We start from the raw sequence: 26,585 nt of genomic DNA, 5'->3' as shown, positions 1-26,585 counted from the left end.
CCCCCGGCCGCGGCTGCGCGCTGCGTTCTGCGCTCTCATCATGGCGGCGCGGGGCCATGTGCAGGACCCCAACGACCGCCGCCTGCGGCCCATCTACGGTACGGACCCCCCGCGCCCCCGCCGCCGCCCCGCCGCCGCCGCGGCCCCGCCGAGCCCCCCCGCCCCCCTCCCGCGCTCCCGGCCCCGCGGCGGCTGCGGCGCCCGCCCGGCCGGGCCGGGGTCCCGCGGCGCCCCGGGGGTGTCCCCTCGGCCTGGGGAGGGGGGGGGATCGCAGCCGGCGCCGCTCGCAGCCAAGGTAACCCCGGCCGGCGCTTTTTGCGCTGCTGCGGAGGAGCCGGGAGTGGATTAAGGAGCAGCCGCGGATGCCCCGGAGTTGTGTTGGATGTTGTGGCACGGAGCGGTGACGCTGTTGGGGGAATTAATTGGGGAGGCAGGAGAGAAGTGGAAGGAGACGGTGTCTTTAGGAGTTGTCCGGTGTTGTGGTGTCCCCGGATATTTCCGAGGGTGTTCTGTGCTGTTGGGGTTGCTTCAGAGGTTGTAGGCAAAGGTTGGCTCTATGCAAATAGGGAGAAAGAAAAGGAAAACACTTCCCGGGGCTACGGTATCGTTTCGTCCCTAAAACTGAAGATTTGATAGAGATTGAGTAAAACGTTCTTAACTTTTTCAGCACGGATAAAAACCTCTCCCTACAGACGCTGCCCTGGTTTGGGGGCTGGACGTGCTTTGGGATGTCCTTTACTGGGGCAGAGGGATGGTGCAGTACAGGCTGAGTCCGTGATGGGTTCCAGGGAAAGGGAGGAAGATGCTTTTGTTCGATTAAAAGTGTTCAAGTTCATTGCAGTTTGTCTTTATGTAACGGTTTTAAGGTTTTTTCCTTAGTTTTCCACCCCTTCTGTGATTGGCAGTTTCATTGATGTGCAGTTATTTTTGTCATAACCTGTGTAAGAAATTGTATTAACAGAAAAATCTGGGTAAATTCAGCTGATTTTGAAGCAGATGATGTTGAGGATCTCGCCGTGTTCATTTTGGAGGAGAGCTTTAGAATTCCTTTCTGCTCGTTCTGGGAAGGATTATCTGCAGTGCAAGGTTTGAACTCAGGCTGTGGTGCTGCAGAACCCAAAATAAAGTGTGTGATAAACACACAACTTCCCCACATCATCAGCTGGGGAGCTGCAGTATGAGGTCCAAGGTCTGGCTCTGGATTTCAGAGTGTGCTTGGGTTTGTGCTGTGGTTCCCCAGGATTCCTCGACAGCTCTGGTTATCTTTGATCTTGACTTGTTCTCCCTTCACCTGAAGGTTCAGGTGTTGCATTTCCAGCCTTTGAACATCCCCACCTACAGACTAACGTAGGCTGAAGTTTATTTTCCTTTAGCTTCATTTCCTTTGGAAGCTGCTTTGACTTCCAACAACCTGACTTGTTAGGAAAATACAATCTCTTCATTCTGCTGTGGTTTAGGGAGGTTTGAGGGTTATTTGATTTACTTTGGGACACCCAAAGCTGAGGTGTTCTTGGCACAGCTGTTAATCCCAGACAGGCAGCTCGGCTTGGGGGATAATTTGTGTGTCACTAAACTGGGTGACAGAGCCTTAAATCAAGAAGCCTCTGATGTGCTGTTCCACACCTTTGAAACCTCTTCACTGAGAAATCCCCCAAAGTTTTAATGTTAAAGGTGACACAGGGCTTTTCCTAAGTTAAAATACCCAGTGAAGACAGTGTCTTGTGGCTTCAAACTGGATTTCAGGCAGCAGTGTTTATTTTGGTGAGTGTGGAGAGACTGCCTCCTGAGAGGTTTGCTGTGGATGGGCTCAGGAGCCCAATTAGCTGTGCTTTAAATATACACCATCCACCTGGCCACGGGAGCAAACATAGAAGCTGTTGAATGCAAATCTGTAAATCAGAATAGATGCACAATTTGTGCTGAGAATTGCCAAGGCTCACCTCTCAGTAAAAGAGTTCTGGCTCAAAATGGGAAGGACAGTTTTGGTGAGGAAAAGGTGTGTGATGTAATTTCAATTAGCTGGCAGGAGAGAGGCCAGAGCAGTGTGAGCAGCCCCTTCCCTGGGCACGTGAGGGGCAGCAAAGCTGGGTTTGGTGAGGAAGGAGGAATTTTTGAGGGAAGGGGAGCACGTGGGGGTTATGTCCTAGTCTAAAACTGCTTGCTTGTCATTGTATAATAACATGAAGATCAATCTGAAAATTGTAATTCCGAGCTAAAAAAGGAGAAAATGGTCTGGAGATGGGTTTTCTGCAGCTGATAGTGGGATATCCCCCTAGGAAATATTGATATTTCACAGTTGTGTCTTCAAAACCAGTCTGGTGGAAGAGTAGTGATACTCCAAGGTGACAGGTTTGCTCTGCCTGAGGTTTGGATGCTGTGGACAAGTATTTCCCACTTTGCTGGAGTGTGAGTGTTTGGTTTCTAACCTCCTGCCTGTTAAAAGTCATTGAAGGTCTCCCAAAGACACACCAAATGAATTTCTACTTTTCCTGCTAAAGCACTGGAGCTGCATTGCCAGCAAAGAGCTGTTGTTGCAGAATCCTCTCTATTATGTGTCTCTTTTGTTGCTGTAATGATCTGTATGGAGTAATTACAAAAGCTTGTTTGAATGACTAAAACCAGTACAACGAGATGAATCCTTCATCCCTGAAATGACACGTTTCCTGAATGTTTGGCTTAGGAGGAACTGCACAGGGAAAATGTGGTTTGTGCTGCTGGTGTGACAGCAGATGCTCCATGGTTAAATTGGAGGTGGCTTTCCAGAATGGCCTTGGGTGTTCTGGTTTGATTTTGTGTGTGCTCTTCCTCTGCAGATTATCTCGATAATGGCAATAATAAAATGGCAATCCAGCAAGCAGATAAACTGCTCAAAAAGCACAAGGACCTTCACTGTGCCAAGGTGAGTGGGACTGGGGGGCACCGAGCTTGTTCTGCCTGAGGCTCGGGATGTTCTGCTGTCCCTTTCTCTGGGAACTTCCACAGTGATTTCTGAGCCCTCTGGAATGTCTCTGTTCCAGCTCAGCTGTATCTTGTTTGCCTGAAAACTTGTACAGACCCCCTGGTAGGGATTGGAGTGTTGGTCCCACCTGAGCTGATTGTCAGCACCACTCCAGGTGACCTTGGCACGTGGGCTGGGCCTTAAAAATGCCTCTTGGAGCCGTGGGGTTGGGATACCCATCTGTAGGAATTTGGATCAAAACATTTCCTTGGGAGGAATAGCCTGAGGAAAATGTAATAAGGTGAACAGGTGTCCCAGAAAAGCTGTGGATGCCCTATCCCTAGGATTGTTCAAGGCCAGGTTGGAGCAGCGTGATTTATGGAAGGTGACCCTGCCCGTAGCAGGGAGTGGAACTGGATGATTTTAAGGTCCCTTCCAACCCAAAGCATTCCAGGATTCCATGACTTTGGAGGCATTCGCTCTTGTGCTGGTTCACCAGCCTCTTTGCTGTGCCCCTGGTGAGGGAAAGGGGTTCTGTTCCTCTCTTTCCCAAATGTGTGACTCTCTTTCTGCTTTTCTCATTTCCCTGGGGGTTTCCCTCTGTACTTCACACCACTTCTACATTTTGAAAACTTCCCCAAGCTGCAGCGAGTGTCATTGACCTGAATCTCATTTATGTCACTTCCCTCTGGCCAGTTAGTGAAAGAAAATTAAGGAAAATCGGCAGGACAGGTCAGTTTGCAGCCTCTGGGTAGAGAAAACCATGTGGTGATGCCTCAGGGCAACCTCAACATCTATAAAGGACTCAGAGCCCTTCTTTGATGCTGTTGCATTTGGGAGTTTTCCTCTCCAGCCACGAGGATTAGAAGCTTAATAAAACCTGGAATTCTGCAGAGGGAATGAGGTGTTTGGGCTGTTCCCACCAGGAGGGAGAGGGTTTCCAGTTGCAAACTGTGTCTCTGAGAGCTGCCTGTGTTGTGTCCACAGGTGCTGAAGGCCATTGGCTTGCAGAGGACTGGCAAGCAGGATGAAGCCTATGCCCTGGCACAAGAAGTAGCAGCACTTGAACCCACAGATGATAATTCCTTGCAAGCACTGACCATTCTCTACCGGGAAATGCACAGACGTGAGTTTGTTCCTCTCCCAAAAATCTCTCTTTGTGTTCTTCCAGAAGGTTTGTGCCCCACAGTTTGGTGGGAAATGTGCAAAATCCGGGATTTGTGTATGTGAGAGACTGTTAAGAGACTTGGAATTGAAGTGATGCCTGTTGTAATTCCTGTAAGGCTCTAGTGATCTTCATAAAGCTAAAAAACCCTCGTTCAGGCTTCTCATGAACACGATTGTGTAGCAGGTCCTAAATGAAGCGTGTTGATAATGATCCAGCAGCCTGGGAGTTCACTTTTGTAAAGGAAACGACTGGAATTTGTTGTCAGTAGAGTGACAGCTGACAAATCCCACAGGGTGTGATGTAATCAAGGGGTTCAGGCCTCAGGAAAATGGTGAAAAACAGGAGGGAAATCCTGACCTCCCTGTTTGACCACATCAGCTTTGTCAGGTTCCTCACAGCGATTTGTATTTTCAAAATACTAAATGTCAGTGTTGGAGTAAAGTTTCCTGTGCTTTTCTGAAAGATGCCAGACCTTCTATCCTGCTTTTCTGCAGCTTGAAGAGTTGTTGTTTCTGGCAGCTTCCTGGGGAGTGTGGTGTGGTGGTACCAGTGTTTACTGTGGCGTTTGGTAGGTGGTACCACCAATATTTATTGTTGAACTGCTGGAAAAATGATCAAGGGTGAAACAGCTCCAGAAAAGGGTGTTTGCATCAGTCTGCAAAAGAGCAATGCTTACTTTCTCCCAGTTTATTTCTTTGTGTGTTTGTGGAGTTAAAGCATCATTTGTTGAGTAGTACCAAAATTTTTTGTGTATTTTTGACTTCAGCATAAACCCCTGTGAATCACAAGAGCCTCTCTGTGACTGTTAATAAATTTAAGCTGGGCTTTGTAACTTTTAGGTTTGTAACTCAGGAGCTGGTGGGTGTGAGGCACTTCCACTTTTGGTCCTGCAAGAAAATTGTAATTAGATGTTTTATATCTCTGTGTCAGGGGTGTATAAACTGTGTGAAAGACAAATTACATTTGGTTTTCTGTCACTGCTCTGAGCTACAATTGTTTGTGTAAGAAAAAAAATGTGGAAGGATGAAAATGTGAGAAAGTTTTGCATATTGTACTATCAGAAGTATTTTGTCATGGTAGACCTGCTATTAAAAAGTATAGTGTGAAGTAATTGTTTAGAGTACTGATACAGGCAATTGGGAAATAGCAGGGTGTGATTAATATAAATAAACCTGTGATAAGAATAATTAATTTGCTCTTAGGCTCTGAAAGTGTTTGTTTTGATACATAATTCACGTGGAGCAGTCATTCTGCCAGCAGGAGAAACCTTCATTCAGTTTAATGCTCAAAAATAGTCAAACTTACTTTAAAAATAGACTTAAAATTCTTCTGAACAGTTCAGTTGCTGCTGTTGAACTCTGTTTTGATTTAAGTCTATTTTGAGGTTTGTTTGGAGCTTTTAAAGCACTTTTCTCCTTTGCCTGATGTTTGTAGTACTTGGGGGCCAGAGCAGCATTTCTGGGGCTGATGAGTGTAATGAGTTGCTGTTCAGAGCATCCCTGGTGCTCTTTATGGAGCTGTGCTTTAAAATATTCCCAAGTTGGTCTTAACTCCAGCATCTGGTTTTGGTTTAGCCGAGCTGGTGACTAAACTTTATGAGGCAGCTGTGAAGAAGGTCCCCAACAGTGAAGAGTATCACTCCCACCTCTTCATGGCCTATGCCAGGGTTGGAGAATACAAGAAGATGCAACAGGTATGACCAACAATTTGTGTTCTGGATGGTTTAGAGTGTGTTTTTCTCTCTCTCTTACTCTCATTTACTTGTTATGAGTAATCTTCCAAAAAAGCTGAGCTGGCTTAATGCAGAAGTTAAACTCTTGGTTGGTTTTTAGAAAGAGGCTTAAACCTCATATTTTAGGGGGTGGGTTGTCTGAAGACAAAAGTTTTCCTGAAAGCTGGGCCTTTTACTGGTCTGTGGTTTTGTATTGACAATGTATTGCAAAGGAATTCTGGAATAGGCACATCTAGGAAGAGCTTCTGATCCATGTTTTCACACCTGATTCCCTCCTTAGTTCTCTGTTAACTTTAGGAAGATAAATCCTCCCCATGCTCTTACTTGAGCATCTAAAATACAGCTTGTATTGATGTCATGCAGTGAAATAAAACTAAAAAGCACTTGAGATACCCCCTCTCAGTTGGCAGCACAGTGTCACACTGGTTGGGTTTGTTTTGATCCCTTCCAAATGAGGTGCCTGGAGAATGCCTATAAATGGAAGATGATTTTCAAGGCCTGTGTGCTCACTCTTCTGTGTAAAAAGGCACAGAGAGCCAAGAAATAAATGTTAAACTCCCTCTTGTTCCTGCTGTGACTTGAATTTTTGCACAGGTTTGGCTTAAATAACTAAAAGGAGTTAGTGGTGTACCTGAAATGACAAAGTTCATGTTACAACCCAAACTTCAGATGTGACTGATCACAATCACGAAAAAATGCCACGGATAACAATAATTAACATTTATGTGACCTTTTGTATGTCTGAAGTGACATAAAAATGTGGATCTCATTAAATTATCACTTTCAGTATCAGTTGCATGATGTTATCAATATCCCATTGTCAGAGGGGGATGTTGGCCTGTGCTTTTGGATTTAGAGATGCAAAGAGAGTGTGGACGGGGACTGATTAGGGAATGAAGAGAAACCCCAGTGTCCTGTGCTCTGGAGTATTCCAGCTGAAAATCCTGGAAAATGCCAGCTGCAGTCAGGGAATTGGCACAAAAGTCCAACTGTGGTGGTGTAGACTATTATGTAGCTTCTTAAAATTAATTACAGATTTTGTAGGGGTGAAAGTGTTGTCCTTTTGTTACATACAGGCACTGTGAGGGAAATGTGGGAATAGCTGTTAATGTGTGAGGGAAAATCATGAATTCTTTGGCTCTGCTTGGATTCAACCAAGTTTTCTGCTCGACCTTTTCTCCCCCTGCTTTGCACGTGGAGGCAACCCCAAATTTGGGGTCGGAGTGTGTGTGAAGTGAGTGTTGAAGGGTGGTTGGTTCCTCGAGGCAGGCGTGGGTTTGGTGTGTCCTTCAGCACTGGAGATATCCTCTCATTCCCAAAGAAAAGATCTGCTTCCTCCTGGAGTTACCACTTGCAGTTAAAGCTGTCATCTGTGTAGGCAATCAGTGCTCACTGCTGCTCCTTGTCAGACCTACACAAAACCCTTGGAAACATTTCCAGCCTCCCTTTTCCTTAGGGATGTGTGTCAGGAGGGAAGAGCTCACGGCTGGGGAGAAGTCCTCCCATGTGCTAATCCCATGTTGTCCATCATGAGAGCTTGGAAACCATTCTATTTCAAGAATGATGAAACTTGTGTCTTCTGTTTTTCAGGCTGGAATGGCACTTTATAAGATTGTTCCCAAAAATCCCTATTATTTTTGGTCCGTGATGAGCCTGATCATGCAGGTGTGTACAGTGTTGGGTTTGACTGTTGCTGCAGTGGCAGTGACGGTGCAGAAACGTTCTGAGGGAAAATATTAGAGATGATTTTGGGTAAAATGTGGGTTTGAGCTGTTTCTGGTGTTGGGAGAAGGACTGAGCCCTCCTTAAGTAGCATTTTTGTTGTGGTCCAAAAGAAAGGCTGAGGTGTTTTTATAATCCAATTTAAGTGCTGCCTTTCCACCTTTATACAGCTTGAATTATTCTCTCATCTGCACTAATACCCACCTGTCGTTTTGGCAGGGACATAATGAATACATCCTCAGCTCTCTGCAGTTTCTCAGTCAGAATTGTTCCTCTCTAACGAGGTTATAAAAGCTCTTGGAAGGAATAAATGAGAGCTCTGGAATTAGCAGCAAGTCTGCAGGAATAGGCACAGATCAGCTGTGCTGATTCTGGTTGAGGCAGCACATTTGGGCACTGATCAGACACAAAATCAAACAAAAATAAGCTTGGAGGGTTTTAATCACATTCTCTAAAATCCTGTGCTGTGTAAAACACAAAAGTGTTCTGGCTGCATGTGTTTACCACAAGGTTTGTGTGCTCAGACATGCAGGGCTCTGGTTGATCTGATCAAAAATGAGCTTTTCTGTGTAGCACTGATTTTATTGCTGCCTTTTCCCAGAGCAGTTGCACTCTCAGGTCACAGATGGCAGCTCCAAACAGGTGGCTGGGGGCGATTGGAGCACCTGGGTTGGTTTTTTTTTCCTCTTCCAAAGTGAAAAGAGCAGTGGGTGGGACGTCACAGAAGGTTGCTGAGCTGTTACAATAATCCCTCTCTTCCTCAGTCTATCTCAGCACAGGATGAAAACCTCTCCAAGACGATGTTTTTGCCACTTGCTGAGAGAATGGTGGAAAAAATGGTGAAAGAGGATAAGATTGAAGCTGAGGCTGAAGTAAGGCTTGGTTTGAACTTTGTTGAGATGAGGAATGCACTGTTAAGGGAACTCGATTGCCTTGGAAAACTTAAAATAATCAACAATGTTCTGGAATTGAATGTGAATGTAGGGGACAGAAGGAAAACCAAAAGCAGGGCTTAAGGAGGGCCTTGGAATGCTGTGGCTGAGGCAGTTTTTTGGTGTTTGATTTGACTGATGGAGTGCTTTGCTCTCTGGGAGGCCCCAAGAAAAACCTGAAAACTAAGAATGGAAAAAAAGACCTAAATTTGAGTGTTGCACCCTTTGGGATACTAAAGATAGCTTTGCAGGCCTGGTATCCCCTATTTGCTTTTTTGGCACACCTGGGTATGATTTTCCTGGCAAGTTTCATTGCAGTGTAATGTTTCTTTTAAGGTGGAACTGTACTACATGATCCTGGAACGTTTGGAGAAGTACAAGGAAGCTTTAGATGTTGTGAGGGGAAAACTTGGAGGTAATTGATTCTTTAATAAATCAGAGTTGTGTGGACAGTACAGCAGTTCCCCTTTGCTTCAGATTCGTCCACTGCTTCAAAAAAATTTGTATTTTAGGAAGCCTGACTTAGCACCAATTTTAACCTCAGTGTAAACTCTGGAGGTGTTTGTGCAACCTGGTTTTATCCACTTGTTTATGGTGTTTAAACACTTCAGTGCTGAGCTTTGCAGTGGCAAATTGGGATCATGTTCTTGGTTGTAGCTGCTAATCTTCAAAAATGAAAAGTCTTCAATATCTGCATTTTAGAGGAGTTTAACTGAAGATTAAAATGCACTTGCAATTGGGATATGAAGGCTTCCATAGGAAATCTTTCTATCCTCTGAGGGCCTCCCTGCTGCTGTGTTACACTTGGTGCTTTGGTGCTGGGCTGGAATAAGAAGGTTTATGCAAGGAGTAGGGAAGAAATGCAGGGATGAGCTGAGCTTTCTGTGTTTTTTACTGCAGAGAAGCTGACGAGTGAGCTGCAGAGCCGGGAGAACAAATGCATGGCCATGTACAAGAAGCTGCACAGGTGGCCCGAGTGCAACGCGCTGGCCAGGAGGCTGCTGCTCAAAAAGTGAGAGGGGATTCCTGCAGTCCTGCTGAAAACATGGAGCAAAATCACTGCTTGGTTGGGAATGGCCTTGTTTTGGTGGCTTTTGTGGTTAAAATAGGAGGCTATCAGGAGGCTTTTCCAGAGATTGCACTCCAAAGCCAGACATGGTGACAGTCACAGGGAGAGTCAGGGTCAGGACTGGAGCTGCTGCTTTTTCAGGCAGAATTTAGCAACACATTAATGCAATAAAAAGTTGTTTACCTCCTTATTTCTAAATTCTGTGCTGATTGTCCAGCTCTGACTTTGCAGTTCCCATCCTGTCCGTGATTTATGTTTAATTCTCTACATCTAAATTTCTCCCACTTGGCCAGACTTCATCACGGGGAATGCGTGTAATGCTTGGAACAGATGCATCAGGAGACAGAACATTCCAGTGTGATCAAATCTGTCTCAGAACTGTCAGGAGAGATGTGGTGTTTGCTTTTGAATTTAGCTGTGCTCTCATCTTGGACATAAGTTAAATGCAGGAGAGAAACTTCTGCCTTCACGTTTTGTGGGGATGTTGCTGAGCTCTGACTGGAATGTGAATTTTAGGAGGAGAGTTTGTAGCTTGCCTCAGTCTTGAATTGAAATGGTTTTGCTTAATATGTTTCCAGAAATTCAGGATGAGGGTGCTCCTAAGATTTGAGACCTTTTCAAGGGGAAGCATTTTTATGATTACAGTTGGGATTTTTCTGTAATGCGATTTTGTGCTATTCCTTAATTAGCTTTGGCAAGAAATGAAGTTTTTAACTGTTAATTGTTTTGGCAATTCCCTAAATTTTGTCCTGTGCCTGATTTTTGTTTCAGCTCAGATGATTGGCAGTTTTATATAACATACTTTGATTCAGTGTTTCAACTCATTGATGAATCCTGGACGCCTCCAGCAGAGGAAGAGCAGTAAGTTGAGAGTTTTGCTGTGGATTTCTTTTCCCTTGGTGCTACAGCAAATTGTTTGGATTCATATATTCAATATTAGAGTGACTTCTTGATGTCAGAGCCCAAATGATGTGTTTTCCCTGCTTTTTTGTGTGTTTTCCATGCTTTTATATGGAGGCTGGGAATAGCTTATGGAAGCAGTTTGTTCATTATAGAACTCTTCCAGCTCATGTTTTCTGTGGCGATTGAGTTGGAGAATCCATCATTTCCCTCTCCTGGGAGTGTGCTGAGCGTGTGTTATCAGTGGGAACTCTCCAAGAACCTTTTGTCTGTGTGCTTGCAGTTCTCTGGAAGGAGAGGTGCACTGCTCCATCGAGCAGGCTGTGAACTTCATCGAGGAGAGGATAACGGAGGAGTCCAAGAGCTCCCGGCCGCTCCGGGGACCGTATTTGGCCAAACTGGAGCTGATCAGGCGCCTGCGACACAGAGGCTGCAACGATGAGTACAAACTGGGTAAGAGCCCCTGCCTGGTGAGGAGTGGGGCTGTTCATCCCTTGGAGAGAGGGGGAGAGAGCACAAACTTGGAACAAACTTCCTGCTGAATCGCTGAGTTAAATATAGTGTTCATTAGGAAAAAATACCTGCTGCTCTGTATGTAAAGAATGTTAAAAGCCTTGGAAGATGAGCTTTGAGAAAAGGCAGGTATTTCCAGACTGCTCCAGGGCTTGGAACAGCCAGCAGGGAAGTTTTCAAAATGACCTCTGGGTTCTAGGAGCATCCAGTCACTGACTGTGTTCCTGGTGGAAAGTCTTGCTGTTGACGCTGGAATCTCTGGGTGGGTTTTGATTTAAGTTTTTATGGCAGCAGTGCTGGGTTTTGCTTTTTAAAAACCTGCATTACAAAATGGCATTTAGGGAATCAGTGAAAGGGATGTGATTAGAGCAACATCTGTGCTATTTCCTAATTCCTTTTGTTTTTCCATCCCAAAAGAAGCCGTGGTGAGATAAGCGGAGGCTGCGTGTGCCTGCTTGGATTGCTGAGCTCTTATCTGCTAAAGGAGCTTGAATGAAGCTCTTGGGCTTTTTTTAATGTGTCCTTGGTTACCAGAGACATTGAGCCTCTGTTAAAATCTGCAGTAGTGCAGCTCTCTGTTTTCTAAATTGCTCTGTAATCTTGAAGGGGGTGAGGGGGGAAAGGCATGAACAAAGATTTCTCATAGTGATTTTACAGATTCCACTTGTACTGGAGCATGTTAAAAAGGTGACCTGGCCTTTTTCCTAGGTGATCCAGAGGAACTAATGTTCCAATACTTCAAAAAATTTGGGGACAAGCCCTGCTGTTTTACTGATCTCAAAGTGTTTGTGGATCTCCTTCCACCCAGCCAATACACAAAGGTAAGGAATATGAAGAAGTGCTGGCAGGAATTGCAGTGGTGGTTTGCACTCTGGTCCCTTTATCATAAAATACCTGTGGATCATATTAAAAGACTGGAAACACCAATTTTTTTAATTTCTGTTTGAAATTCAGGAACTCTTTACGCTGTAGAAAATATCATGAACATCTGAACACTTGAGAAGTTTCATTCAGAGGATTTTTACTGGATGGTTGAAGCTAAATTTGATCCTGCAAAGTCTCTGATCTTGTATTCCTTTGGCATTTTTATTCCCATTTTTCAAGGTGGCAGGGTGCTTTGAGCTCAAAGTTATCTGTTTAATGGGAAAAAGCTGCCCCCTCATTTCATGGAGGGAAGGTGTCACAGATGTTTTGCTTGGCTCTGGCAGTGCCAAAGAAGGGACACGCTGACCCCACTCCGGGGGTCGTGGAAGCACCTGTGGCAGTTTTTTCCAGAACCTCTTTCTGAACAGCTCTCTGGAACTGAAAAGCCCATTTGTGCAGAGTCATGAGCAGCCCAGAGTGACTTCAGCAGCTGGGAATTCTGTCACTCACCCCAGTGTTTGTCTGAGCCATTGTGTCCAGGGCTCAGTGCTGGGGAAGGCAGGGAATCTGGGATCAGCCAGAGCCTGGGGATAAAATGTTGGTAAACAAAGTGTAGGTAGAGAGGTTCTCTTGGTTTATTAAAATATTTTTTGACTCCTCATGCAAGCTCTTCCCACAGCCCCACTGCTCATGGGACTGGTGGCTCTGGCACAGAGGGGTGTTACTGATGTTTTATGTTTAAAGGTATGTTTTTAGCCCACTGGCAAGAAATGTGGCCAGCAGGATCCTGAAATCCTAGTCCTGGAAATGGTGATTCCATTGCAAGGGAGCCCTGAAGTACTGAACAGCTTTCGTCCTAACTTTCCAGGAAACAAATTCTAAACTAGGGGTGAAAAAACTATGTTTAATAATAGTTTAGACTACAGTTTTGTCACAGTGCTCGTAAAACCATGACTCTGACTCTAAAACTTTGTCTGCCCTTAAAACTGGTGCTGATTTACTGAATGTCTTCTGGAATATATATAGTGTCAAACTGATGCATTGGAAAGTTTTCTGGCTGTCCCTGAAGCAGCATCTGCAGCAGTTTAACTTGGTCAAGGACACGAGGAGCTGAGGAGGTTTCGTGGTGCTGAAGTGCTGATGAGTTTTGAAATGAGAGTTCCACTTCAGTAGCTGAGATTGTGGTGATCTTGCTGGGCCACAGACATGTGAAATAGTCCAGAAATAATGGTCATGACACCAACCTTGACTTCCTAGAGGTGTGAATTGGAGAGTAGAGCCAGTGATGTGGTTGACCTTGCTCAGCTTGGCAGAGTTTCAAACTGAAAAGATCTGTCAACACAGCACTCATCAAATTCTTTGGGAAAACTGGAATTGGTGTGTGTTGTGCTTGGTGCTGCTCCTCTCTGGCTGTTGAGCTTTTTTGCCTCAGGCTTGCATTTGATGCAGTTCTTACATGTCAATACCAAGTGTAGTAAAGCTGAATTCATTGGCTTTAACTCAAATTTAACTGTTGGATTTTAGAGCAAGAAGCTGCTGCCCAGCCCTGTGTGTTGTGAGGAGTCTTCTGTCTCCCATTAAAACTAAACAATGAGAAGCTGCTTTTCTTACAGCTTAATTCCAAAAAGAAGTCATTAATCAGAGTTGATGACCTCACTGAGTACTGCACTTTACTTCAGAGCTGAGGGAAAATGTAACACTGCAAAGCCACCATTGCCTACAAGTGTGCTGTGAAGCCTGTCAGTAACTAATTACTTTAATGCCTCTTATTACCATGAATGTTAACAGGTGCTTGAACTCCCTGGCAGTGTGAATGAATTGGAAGCCTGCCTCTGATTTTTCTTCCCTCCATCTGTTTGATGAAACTTAGTAAAACCTATTGAGTGCAACTCAAAAAAAAAAAATCTCAAAGGCTGCTCTTGAACCACTGATTCAGTGTGACATCAACATCGATATTTCCACCTTGCTTTTTTGGCTGGATTGGAGGGAGGAAATGCTGCTTCCCATTGGTGCAGCCCTGCAACCTTTGCTTTGGTGTTTCTCGTGCAGTTCATCCGGCAGCTGCTGGACGTGATCCCGCTGGCGGCGGCGGCCGAGAACGAGGTGGCTCTGCCTGGTGACATCAAGGCCCTGCAGCAGCACCTGTGTGTGGTGCAGCTCTCCAGGCTGCTGGGGATCTACCACGCCATGGAGAAGAAGCAGAAGCTGACGGTGGTGCGGGAGCTGATGCTGCGGTACCGCCACGGGCTGGAGTTCGGTGAGGAAAATCTGTAATGCTGGTAAAACTTGGCTTTGTCCTTTCTGATTCTACCCTTCACGTTCCCTGAATTGTGGTTCCTTTTAATTTTTTTCTTTTCAGTTGTGTATCTTAAATGAGGCTTTCCTGGGTAGTTCAGATGGTCTGTTTGTACTTTGCAGAATTGCCTGTGCTTTTAAGCAGAGCCAGGTTTTCTCACTGGTGTGCATAAGACACATTGGTGATCAGGAGTTATTTTGTAAATCTTGTGGGAGTCAGTTCTTCTTTCAGCAGATGTCAGTGTTTGAAGTGCCCCAAAGGCCACTCAGTGGTGTGTACAGTTGTTTGGATTTTAAGACAATTCTGAGTTTAAAAATGAAACTGTGGTGCTGTCTCTGATCATGGTGCCACTCAATAACCCTGACTGTGAGATCAGCTGGCAGCACTGTTACTAATTCAAGGGGTAACTGTTTTTTTCTCTTTTTAGGGAAATCTTGTTTGAAAACTGAATTGCAGTTTTCAGATTATTACTGCCTGCTTGCAGTTCACCTGCTGCTTGATCTGTGGCTGGAAGGTACGTTCCCAAAACTGTGCCTTGCTTAATACCTCTGCGGGAGGTTGGGACTGTGTCCCTGTGGCCAGTGAGTGCCTGGCATGGCTTGTTAGGCCTGGAGCTTTCTGGGTTGTTTTTGCAATATGAGGTATTTCAGGAGTCCCTCTGATCAGCTGGTGTCCAATCTGAATCTCACTGACCTCTAAACAGATTTAATTTTTCCGATTAATTCCTTTTTTCTCTCCCTTCGCATGAGTTCTGCTGACAGCTCCTTTCTGATACCAGAAGTGTTTTGAGAGTGTTTCTTTCTCTTCTGATATACTTTGCCTTTTGGCTTCCTTGTTTCTAGACTTGCTGGGACCTATTCCCTGAATTAAATTTGCCTCGGCTCCACCCCTGCTCCTTGTGTTAAGTCTCTTAATGCCAGTGTCCAGTGTGGGACGTCCACGTGTATATTCCTGCCCTTCCATGTAGTTACCTGGTACACCCTTGTCATTCCCAAGGAAGATTCGGTCTTTAACCTGAGTAAATCCATGGTCAGGTTCCTGGCAGGAAGGTGGATGTTGGCTCTTGAATTCCTGGCTCTTTTGCAGTGTGCGAGCCAGAATTCCCAAACAGTCCAGGATTCATCAGGGAAGGTCACTTTGCTTGCAGTGTGCTCTGTGCAGATGTGAGCTAGATATTCCCTGGGACAGATTATTCCCCCATCATTCCCTCAGGGAGCAGCTGGAGTGCTGGAGCAGGTGTTACATTGGACCATCTGCACACTGAAATCCCAGGCAGCGCTCTGAGCATTGTGTAACATGGGGAAGGGAATTGTGCCGGGGGTGCTCGGCGCCTGTCCCTGCTCACACCTGCCTGTGTTGTGTCTGTCACCAGGTGAAGAGGCGGCCGTGTGGCAGTGCCTGACTCTCCTGGAGGAAGGGCTGTCTCACAGTCCCTCCAATGCTCAGTTTAAGCTGCTGCTCATCCGGATCTACTGCCGGCTCGGCGCCTTCGAGCCCGTCTCGGAGCTCTACTCCAGCCTCGACGCCAAGCACATCCAGCACGACACCATCGGGTGGGTGGTACATACTGAGAATAATCAGTCCTGCTGCCGCCCATCCTGACAGCTGCAGCATCCACATTTCAGCAGATTGTCACATTTTCGTGTGCTGTTGTGTAAAGTGTTCTGGGATTTTGGGAGGCACATCCACTGCATGCTCCCCTTTTTTGTAGGGTAGCTTCCCCATGTGGTTTTGATGTGTGTTGGATTTTTTTAGAGTATTAATTAATCTGAAGGAAATTGGTGGAATGGCTGGCTGGCTGGCTGCCAGGCAGAGCTTGGTGTTCCAGCTTGAGTTGTTGCTCAGCAAAGCCTGGGAGCACCAGCAAAAGCCAACACACCAAAAGCCTTTGGCTGGTGTGTTTGGGGGTATCTCACTGAGCAGCTCTTGCACACTTGAGGTGAAGACAGAACTCTAAGCCCTCACATACTGCTTTTAAAAAATGGAGAATTCATTCCACCAGAAGCCTGAACTTGCCCATGAGTGCTGTTAATGCTGTTAAATGCCCAGATGGCTCCTGTGCAGCTGTTTGCCAGGGCAGTGGCTGATGTTTGCCTCGTGCTGTTTGTTGCAGTTATCTCCTGACGCGCTACGCCGGCTCCCTGGGCCACTACGCTGCTGCTTCCCAATCCTGCAACTTTGCACTCAGGTTTTTCCACTCCAACCAGAAAGATGTAAGTTGAAAGAAACTCCCCCCATAACTTTGTAACACAGCAAAGTGTCTTAGAGAAGCCCTGTGCAAGGCTTGGGGAAATGTTGTGGTTTAAAACATAACAAAGAGCAGTGGTAGGTGCAGCTTTGTAGTAAAAGGTTGCTTCAACCTCCATTTTCTACTACAAGAGTTTGTGACTTTCTATTACCTGAGGTTTTGCTTCAGCTTCCTTTCTATTAAAGCCAGTTTTAATGCTCCTCGTAAAACAGGTAGGATTGCTTTTAAATTAATGCTTGTGATTTTGTGCAATAATTGAAGTGGAATGTCATGTGGAAATAAGTGCTGGTGTCATAAATCTGGCATTTTGGAAAGTTCTAGAGCAGCCAGGGATGGTGGGTCAGGATGGGGATGGCACATGATGAGTCCTTTATGTTACAATCACTGGAGCTGTGTGTTTTAGTGGATGGTGGGGGGTGCACTTCACATTAAAGGGACCATCCCATTCTGAGGAGTGAGCATACATCCTGTGTATTTAAATTTTACACCTTGGGCACTGTTGAGAGGTAGGTGAAGAAGATTATTTTGATTTTCTAAGAAACAAAGGTGCAATCCAGTTGTAAATCTGCCAGTCAGTCACTGGCTAAGTTGGCTCCCGAGGCTCTGCAGTCACACAATTTGCTTTCCCACTATCCCAGCAATAGATAAAAACCACGGGAATTACCTGTACTGAGTAGTAAAGATGCTCACACAGAAATCACTCAGAAGTAGCAGCCTTGCTCTGTTGGCAGCCCAGGTGATTCCTGTGTACAGGATTCCCATTGCCATTTCCCTGTGCCTGGAGAGTACCTGCTGAGTTCTGTGAGCTGTGTCTGACACACAGGTTTTCCTGAGGGATGCACGTGGATTGTACAATGGGATGGGAGCTTGCTCTGCTCTGCATCCCTCAGTTGCTCTTTTTTTTTCTGCTTGCTAAGAGGCTTTGGATTCCTGGGAGTGAAGCCCTGGATCCAGACAGCTTTTTTTTTTTTTTTTTTTTTTTTTTTTTTTTTTTTTTTTTAAACTGAGGTGTAACTTTTCAGTCTCATTTAAAATTCCTTTGGTGGATGTTAATGAAAAACATCCCTGGAACCAACTGTCTGAATGAAACCCACGACTGCTGGGCGCCAGGTGGAGAAGTCAACTGAAAAAACTTCTGGATGTGATTCCTCTCCTTGGCAATGCTGTGCTGTAAAGCATCAAGAAATCATCTTTCCATGGAAAGCAATGTGCAGCAATTGAGGTGTGGTTCCCTTGGGAGCAGATTATTCTCTGTGGCATGAATGAAGGTGCTTGTGGCAGAGAAGAGTTGGATGTCTCCAGTGGCTCAGCATCTGTACATGGATGGTGATGGCTGCATTCCAGGTGCTGTTGGCAGGAAAACACAACTCGTGTTCCAGAAATCCCAAAAAGAAGTTGCCTTGCTCCTACACCTTAAAATACTGGAATTTCAAGAGGGGCAGAAGTGGTGCAGCAGGAGGACAGAATTCCTTATGTGACAAGATGAGGATGAGATTCTGGAACCCCCTCACATCTTGTCTTGGAGACAGTGTTGCAGCTAAAGGACCATGAGCTGTTGTTGCTTTCAGGTAGCCAAATCTCTCCTGTGTTCTGGACACTTCCAGTGGTTGTCTTCTTAAGATCCTTTTGTTGGGAAATGCCTCTAAAGCAGTTCTTGCAAGCGGGAATTGCAGGAGGCGAAGGCTCGGTTCAGGGTGCTGTTCCCTGAGGATGGTGGTATGACAGGCGTGGGGATGAAGAAGGATTCCTTGCCATAAAACATGTCACAAGGTCAGGATCTGCTCCCAGTTTCTGACTGCTGTGGTTCTGCTGCGGTTGCCCCTTCATGAGGCAGCTACCACTCAAGCCTTGTAACCATATCTGCTGTGTGAAAGGAGGATTATCCTTTAAAAGTTCCCTTTTTACAGATTTCTGGTGCTGCCTGCTCCTCCCTAGGTCGATGCTGAGATAGCTGGAATGTCACAGCACAGAGCTGTGTGTGGGACTCTGCCTGGAGCAGGAAGTGTGGGATGTAAACCAAGTGGTCTGGCATAAAAATAGAGCTCCTGAATCAGACTCCTTGCTTTGGATAAATCCATTCTCCTGACTTGCTGAACTTCACAGCCTGACGTGAATCCTGTGTCAGAGTGGTCCCATGAGTAACAGCCGTGTGGGATGCTGTGCAATCCTGCCACTATTCCTGCTCTGGGAGACGATGCCAAGGACAGGGAGGAGAGAGAAGGCAGCATTGCTATATTTGGCCAAAACTAAAAAGGCAATTTTATCCTCCTCGAGATAGTCCTCCTTCAGCTATGCAGAATCACCAGTAATCTCTCTAATTTTCTTGTGTCCATCCATCTTTAATCTCTCCAGATACTGCAGGCAAACCACTCCACCGTGTCCTGGGGGGATTTTAAAACCACGTGGATGCAGTTGAATTAGAGCCCATAGCCCTGACAGTCACTTCTGCAAGGCTGTTGATCAGAGGGTATGTTGTTGAATATTTGGCATATTTTTTTCATTTGGTGCAAATAACCAAATTACTTAGGGGAAAAAAAAAGAATAAAGACAACTCCTGAGAGGACTTTTCTTGGTTTGGAGGGAAAGGAAAGGTGGTTTGGTTCTGTGAGTGTTGCCTTCTGGTCTCTCAGAGCCTTCCAGACAGGTTGAGTCTGTTAGGACCATACAGAATTCAGTTAAGTGGAGGCCTTTTTTGGTGCCTCTCATCTTTAGTGCAGTTCATAACTTTGTTCAGAAGAAAATACTTGATTTGCCAGAATTTCTCAGTTGTGGACTAATTCTGATGTAAAAACTCAGCCATTCCTCGTGGCTGGGAGCAGAAATAGTTCACTCTGTGTCTACAGATAGACATTTTCACTAAAATACTGCTTGTTTGGGGCTCCTTCATCATAAAAATCTCTTTTTTTGGAGATTGCTTGGACTGAAGTGAAATATTGGCTGCCTGCCTTGTATTGCTGCATTTCATCAGAGGGAAAGCAAAATATCCCATCGACCCTGAGAGTTTCCTTTGGTGTTTGTGTTGTGCCATGTACACACTGTGTGATGCTATATTCAAAACTTTAATAAAAAAGAGAAACAAAAATTGTGTGAGTAATTTTTTTTTTTTTTAAATCTATGTTGTGGTGATATGTGATGCACATCCAAGTCAGTTCCAGAAAATCTGGGATATATTTCTTTTGCCTGGAAGTATTTCTCACAATGAAATGATGATTGAATGGTTTCAGTCATGCATCTAAAAGGAAAAGGAAGGAACAAAAAGTCTTCCAGAAGCATCTCTGTGAAGTATTTTTCATTGTGGTGACAATATGTAGTGTTGGTTTGGTTGTTAAACTTCACTGCCCTTGGAGCATCTGGGCATTCCCAATTTAAAGTATTGGGATGACTTGGAGAAGCAGAAGTGCAAACTTCTCCCAGGGATTGAAGATCTGCCATGTCCTGCACCTCTGGGCTCATAAAAACCACAGAAATGCAGTTTCTTGGCAGTGATCTTGTTGGTTATTCCTAATTTGGGAGGTCAGTAATGAGGGCTGGTGTGTGTTGTGTTCCAGACCTCAGAATACATCATCCAAGCCTACAAGTACGGGGCGTTCGAGAAGATCCCGGAATTCATCGCGTTTAGGAACAGGCTGAACTCCTCCCTTCACTTCGCACAGGTTCGCACCGAGCGGATGTTGTTGGACCTCTTACTTGAAGCAAATATGTGAGTACAGCTCCTGCAGGGGAAAACTGGGAATGGGCAGAGCACGGGCCAAGAGGGACCTTGGGGAGTTGCACCTGCAGAAACCTGGGAGTTGAAGCTCTGCCCCTAAAGCTTCACTCTGCTTTTAATGGTCTCAGGTTGCACCGAGGAGGTTTAAAATAATTCCTTCATGGAAAGTGTTGTCAAGCATTGGAACAGGCTGCCCAGGAGTCACCATGCCTGGAAGTGTTCAGAAAACGTGGGAGGGCACTGAGGATGTGGTTTATTGGTGACCATGGTGGTGGTGCTGCCTTGGTGGTTGGACCTGGTGATCTTAAAGGACTTTTAAACTTTAAGCATTCTGTGATTCTGATTTGCTGTCCCTTCACATCCTTGTCAGTGCCATGTGTGTCACATTCCTGGCACAGGGAAGAGCTGAGCAGTGCACACAACATGGTCTGTTAGTGAGTTGTTTTCCCTTTGCAGTGATCAGATGTTTGATTGAGTGCTGCTTGTTCTTGCCTACAGATCAACCAGTTTAGAAGAAAGTATAAAGTCCATGAGTCTGAGCCCAGAGGAGGATGACATTCCATGGAAAGATCTGCGAGACAACAGAGACCTGACAGTCCTGTTTAGCTGGGATCCAAAAGACAGGTGAGTAGAAATAACTTCAACTCACACATAGCAAAGAAATTCCTTCCAGGGTAATTCCCATATTTCAGTGTTCCCTGGGCTGGCTGACTTAAGCACCATCCACCACTTCTGGCAGTACTGCCCTTTTAGATATTAATAGTTTTCTGAATTTCTGACCACTCCTTCCTCTTCATACAGAACTGGAGAGCTTTGGGTAGGCTTTTGTGCCTGGAGCATTTGCCTGAAGAGCTTTGGTGCCTTTCTCTAGGGACATTTCTGAGGAACATCGGAAGCTCTCCCTGGAAGAGGAAACCCTGTGGTTGCGAATCCGGTCCTTAACTTTGAGGCTGGTGAGCGGACTCCCAACTCTTGGTCACACCATCCAACCAAAGAACTCTGAAAAGACTGCAGAGAACGGTGTCTCATCCAAGATTGACACGATCCGAGCCCTGCTGCAGCAGCTGGAAGCAGCGGTGGATTCAGGGAAGAAGTTTCTAGAACAAAAAATCCAGGTACCAGTAAGGCAAAAGCTCTCCCCAGATGTTGACCATGAATGCATCGTGCAGGCTGCAGAGTACCCTTAACTGCCCCTGGGTTTGTGGTGTGTGACTGACTGGGAGATGAGCCAGGCACTGGGTGGGATGAGGAAAAGCTGCAACACTTTTATCTTTTTCTTTGCTTCTTGCCTAGTATCCTGTCCTTGGCCCTCCTCCTACCCGAATGGCTGGCTTCTTCAGCAATGGCAGCTGTCAGTGCCAGACTAGCTTGTTTTATCTTGTTAGTGATATTTATGAACTAGATACCAATGGCTTAGGTAAGTGTTTGGGGCAGGGGTTTGACCACATTGCCGTGGTGTGTGGTGGGAGGGAGCCACATGTCTCTGTTTAGTCTGAAAACTGCTGGGCGTTGGAGGATGTGGACTCAAAACTGTTACTTGTGTGTTAATTTTCTGTCTGACACTAAATTATCTGAGAGCCAGTGCCTTCATTTAATGTTTTATGTAAGTCTTCATTTTTGTACAGTATATGTTGATGTAATACTGGCTTCTCTTTGAAAGCAGTTGCCTTTACTTTTGACTACAGACACTAAATTGCATTTAAATGCCTCTTGGTGTTCTGGAAGCAGAAAATACACAAGTTTGTAGCTTATCTTTTTTTTTTTTTTTTCCCCTTTATTTTTTCCAGAAGATTCTGCAGAAATCCAGGAAAGAATAGGGAATAGTTTCAAGTCTTTAGTAGAACGACTGACAGGTAAATGGTACTTCAAAGAGCAGACACTAAGGCAGAGCTTCCTGGCTGTCTGAGGATGGCTGTGGAGTGTCTGCAGGGATGGGCTGTGGTGATGCATCTGCAGACCCTGTGAGAGCTTCATAACAAGGCTGGGATTGCCCTTGGCTTGTGTGCTGAAGCTGCTGCGTGCTCAGAATGTGCTGTGCCCTTCAGTGCATTTATCTCACAGCCTGGGCAGCTCCTTCTCCTGGTGCTTGGGTCAGTGGGGGCTCATCAGGGATGTGGAAATATTTGTAATGAGCCAGAATTCAGAGATGGAGAGGACTCATTGTCTCAGTGGTCAGTGCCCTGACAGTTCTGCATGCTACCCTCAGATACCTGGTGTACAGAAAATGCACATTTAAGATGATCTACTTCATCCTAAACAAGGCTTTTCTTTTTACTTTTCAGACTTGTTCAATAAATGTAAAGGTGACTTGATTGAAGTCAGAGATGGCACCTTGAAAACTCATCCAAACCTGCTAGAAAATTTAGTCTTCTTTGTTGAGGTATTTTTTTTTTCCTTTGGAAGCTAGAAATTTGGGAGTACTGTGGGGTAGAAATGTTGGGACTAAAACACAGTGAAGGTTTGATCTCAGTCACTCATGGGAACACGGATTGTGTTGCACATTTTAATCATGCTGAGTTTTACCAGGAACACTAAAATGAGTTCAGAAGCCTCCTGTAAATGCAACTTAGAACATATTTGTACCTTTTTTCCAGACGATCTCCATTGCCCTGTGGGTATCGAGTTACTGTGACAGTGTCCTCCGACCTTTTAAATCCAACCTGCAAAAAAAGAAGAAGAAAAAAAAAGAAAGCAGTGTAGCAATGGTACAAACAATATTTCTTTCTCTCTTCTCCCACCCCTAATCACAGCTTATTTATACTGAAAGAAAAATCAGGATAGATAACATGAACTGGTATTCATAAACTTGTGGAGATTGATGTGGGATAATGATTACTTGGGGCTGATTTTGGCTGTTTAAAATCAAGTGGTGACGTGTCATATGTGACATCATGTGACAGCTTTTGAATGGGAAATACAGTTCAGAGTGTCACTGACCTTCCTGCCTGGAATGCTCCACAGTAAACTTGTCAGCTGGGAGTGTGTATCTGGGTGGGTAAATTATAGCTTAGCACTGGTGGGAAGAAGAGAATTATAGACATTACAAAGTGAGTTACAGAAAGTGGACATTAATGTGTGTTTATAAATTAAAGATCTGTGTTTGTTTTTATAGCCACCTGTATTTACCCATTTCCTGGATTATGTAACTGAACTCCAGACATTAACTTCCAATGTAATAGATCATATCAAAGGGCTTGAAATCATTCTGACTGCACTAAAACTTGAAGAGCTGTCCTTCAAGGACACTCTGCTTTTACAGGTAAGAGATTCCCTGTGCAAATACTGTGGTCCTCAGGAATTTCCTTTTGGTGTTTGAGATGTTGGAGAAAGTTTAAAGGGGGGGTTTAAACAATTGCTGTGGAGTGAGTGATTTCTCTTTTATACTTTGCAGGAAGAAAAAAAGTTTACAAAGACTGTGCAAGGGAAGGTCCAGAGCAGTTACCATCACTCAGTTCAGGAAATTGGAGAGCTGCTGAAAAAGAGACTCGATACCATTAAAAAACTAAAGATTTGAGCGATGCATCCCTGACAGACTCCACAGGGGAGTGACACCAGAGTCCCAGACAGAAGCAACATCCACTCTACCATCACTTTAATCCAGAACTTCCTCATAATGCATGAAGGACTTAAAATCATGAAACAATTTTTTTAGGTATTACAGATGTATTGAGCTGATTTAAATTATTGTACATAAATGAGAAGCAGGGACCCTTCCTGGGGTTTGACCACTTTTTATACATGTTCATAAGCATATTGCAGCAGGAGAAAATTCACTTTCTTCCCTTTTGATCTCTAGAACCAACTGGAGATGGTCTTTAGAAGCAGCAATAGCAATCCAGTGTAAAGCATCTATCTCCAAGGATATTTTCACCATACAGTGTTCATAATTTTTGTATGGTCCTTGCCTTAGAAATGCAGGAATTGTAGATCCACGTTCAGCCGCCTCTGATGAACTGAGCCCAGCTTGGAACTGCCTGTTTTGTCTGCAAACCACCTGGTCCTACTGACAGAATTCCATGTGTTGGTCCATCAGGGAGAGGTGAGGCCTCTGTGGTGGGCTAGGAATCATCTGTGCCCAGAGCTGGGGCAGGTTCCTCCAGGAGAGAGTGGGAGGGAGGAGGTGTCTGTGCACACGGGTTGTTTTCTGCAAATGTGATGAGGAGCAGACTTCAGAGAGAGAGAGAGATGGGAATGGGTGTTTCAGCAAAAAAAAAGACAAAACCAGAGACCTTGTATATAATGGCTGCAGTGAAGTGTGACACTGCGCTGGTATCCTGTCAGTTTAATGTCAAACAGCAATGTCATGACTTTTTAAAAAAGTGTATTTAGATTACTGAAACTTTAAGACTTCAATATTTTAATAGAAATGAAATCCTATTGGCTTTGGTTTTAAGTTGGCAGAGGTAACTTTTGCTTCCGCTGTGGTCTGAGGCTGAGATCCTTTTTGTACCTGTGTGCTTGCTTTTTGCAGTTTGAACTTTGATTATCCAAGCACTGGCTCATGAAGCTTTCTGTTAGAAAGTGTGACCATATCATCTGCTCCCACAGAATCTGCATTTCTGCTGGGTTTTTTCATGTTCAAAGAGCAATGCAGCCTAAAATTGATAGGCAAAAAAAAAGTTCGTGTACCTGCAATACAAGGGACAGGTCAGACTCAACAGATTCCTCATCTCCTGGTTTAGAGCTGCAGGTATCCGAGTCTAGATTTAAAGTTTGAAAAGAGCTGACTGCCTTTGTCATCTCCTCTGTTTTGTTAGTAATGCTAGAACGTTGATGAGAGTATTTTTTTAATAAATCCCCTGTATTTAAAAAAAAAAAAAGTCCCATAGCTGCTCTTGCTGGATTTAGTTTTGCTTTACCCCATCCTGAAAGGGAAAGAAGAAGAATGTCTGCAGGTTGTCAAATTGTAAAGGATGTCCTGATGGTTGAATCACAATGTCTGGTAAGTGCTCTGGGCTGGAGGAATACCAAAATGTGTTAAGTCTGTTTTATAGTAATACTTTTACTGGAAAAAAAGAAAAAGAAAAAGAAAAAAACCCAGAACTGTAATGTTGTATAGAAATACCTTTTTTGAAAGAAGGGTATGCTCCTTAAATTAAAGCAAGGCTGGTGACTGAAGGTGATGCTGTCAGATGTGTAGGGTGAGTGAAAACAGCCCCAGTGCTGAGGTGGTGCAGTTCAGAGCAGCCCTGAGCCAGAAATGGGCACTGCCCTTCTCAGCTACGGGGACACAGTGGCAGTGCTGCTGTCCCTGTCCCCTCCCTCCCCACAGCAGCGCTGGTTCCAGAGGGCTTTGCACAAACACCAGCAAAGCTGACACAGAGGGGACAGTCAGGGCTGATCCAGGCTGGAGTTTCCTTCCACTGCTGCTACACCAGGTTGAACTCAGTCGTATCAATAAGTGATGGTGACACTGCAAGTGAGGTTTCAGGTTAAGAGAACCAAGCGTTTAAAATCCTCCTGTGTGCCTGAAAGCAGAAGTTGGGTTTAAAAAAAGTTTCCTGCATCCTTTGAAAGCAGAACTGAAACTGCTGGGGGGACTTGTGTCATCTGAGGCAGGGGCTGGGACAGGACGGAACCATGGCTCGCTCACTTCCAGCACAGGGAATACTGACTGTTCTCAGTGCCAGCTGCTGTTCTTTCCACTTCCAGCCACTGGGAATGACAACCTTGTCAAAACACAGAACTTTTTGGATTACCTGGTGTTTTCTAAAAGCAGAGGCCATCTCTTCCCAAGCTGTAGTTTCTCTAGGAGGAAACTGTACAAAAATGACTCCGTACTGACTGACTGGGGGCTTGGTTGAGGGAGAATTTCTCTCCCCCTATAAATTGTGTACAGTTAAATATATTATATATTTCTTACGAAAGAGCATTTCCCCTCCAGAATATGTCCCACACGGACCTGGTAAGAAATTCAAGCTATAACCCATTGCTGCTGTTCCCCTTTTTTCCACTCTTAGGGTTTGTTTTTGTTTTGGATTTTCTTTGGGTGATGAATTGAAAAACATACCTAGAAGAAGCTACCAAGACTACTGTTTACAGACTGAAAAAATACTGCTTTTATACTACTGGGATCATGAGCCACGATCCTTTTACAGATTTCCTCAACTCCTCTCAGCTTAAAATCAGTGTCTGATGTAGATAAAGGTTGGAAATCTCCTACCCTGCTTTGTCTACACACAGGACAAACTGTACAATGCTTGTTTGTGTTGTCCATCATTTTTGTACTTTTTAACTGTTCAAAATTTGCATTTATATTTTGCAATCCTTGATAATCATGATTTTATTTTAACGGCTAGTAAACTTAGGGAATTTTCTTTTGTTGTATTTGCAGCCTTATCTGAACTTCCTCTTCCTTGATTATTGTTAATTTATGACTGTAGGAGATATGTACGCCTCAGCCTTCTACAGACTTAAGTGACACAACTGCAACTGAACTGCTTTAAACTGGATGGGTTTATAATTTATATAAAAGTCAGTTTCGTTACAAATCA

The 26,585-nt window shown here is 44.7% G+C and overlaps 1 protein-coding gene across 2 annotated transcripts; it reads left to right on the top strand.

Annotated features, from left to right (window-relative positions):
- Positions 1–3: 3 nt before the first annotated feature.
- Positions 4–26,585, top strand: NAA25 (N-alpha-acetyltransferase 25, NatB auxiliary subunit). 2 transcript variants are annotated; one of them, XM_082293607.1, is made up of 24 exons: positions 4–98; positions 2,814–2,899; positions 3,926–4,064; positions 5,681–5,799; positions 7,429–7,503; positions 8,325–8,432; positions 8,829–8,907; positions 9,393–9,504; positions 10,333–10,422; positions 10,745–10,914; positions 11,683–11,795; positions 13,888–14,095; positions 14,562–14,648; positions 15,507–15,687; positions 16,248–16,347; positions 19,931–20,082; positions 20,590–20,715; positions 20,963–21,206; positions 21,385–21,508; positions 21,882–21,944; positions 22,374–22,471; positions 22,686–22,796; positions 23,204–23,350; positions 23,483–26,585. In XM_082293607.1, the coding sequence occupies exons 1-24, from the start codon at positions 41–43 to the stop codon at positions 23,603–23,605; spliced, it is 2,913 nt and encodes a 970-aa protein (XP_082149733.1). In that variant the 5' UTR covers positions 4–40; the 3' UTR covers positions 23,606–26,585. The 2 variants fall into 2 exon arrangements, with proteins under 2 accessions (XP_082149733.1, XP_082149732.1); XM_082293606.1 differs by having other exon boundaries at positions 21,879–21,944.

The sequence above is a fragment of the Coloeus monedula genome (genome assembly GCF_965178545.1).
Source record: "Coloeus monedula genome assembly, chromosome: 18".
NCBI lineage: Eukaryota > Metazoa > Chordata > Aves > Passeriformes > Corvidae > Coloeus > Coloeus monedula.
This window is presented reverse-complemented; position numbering and strand designations above follow the sequence as displayed.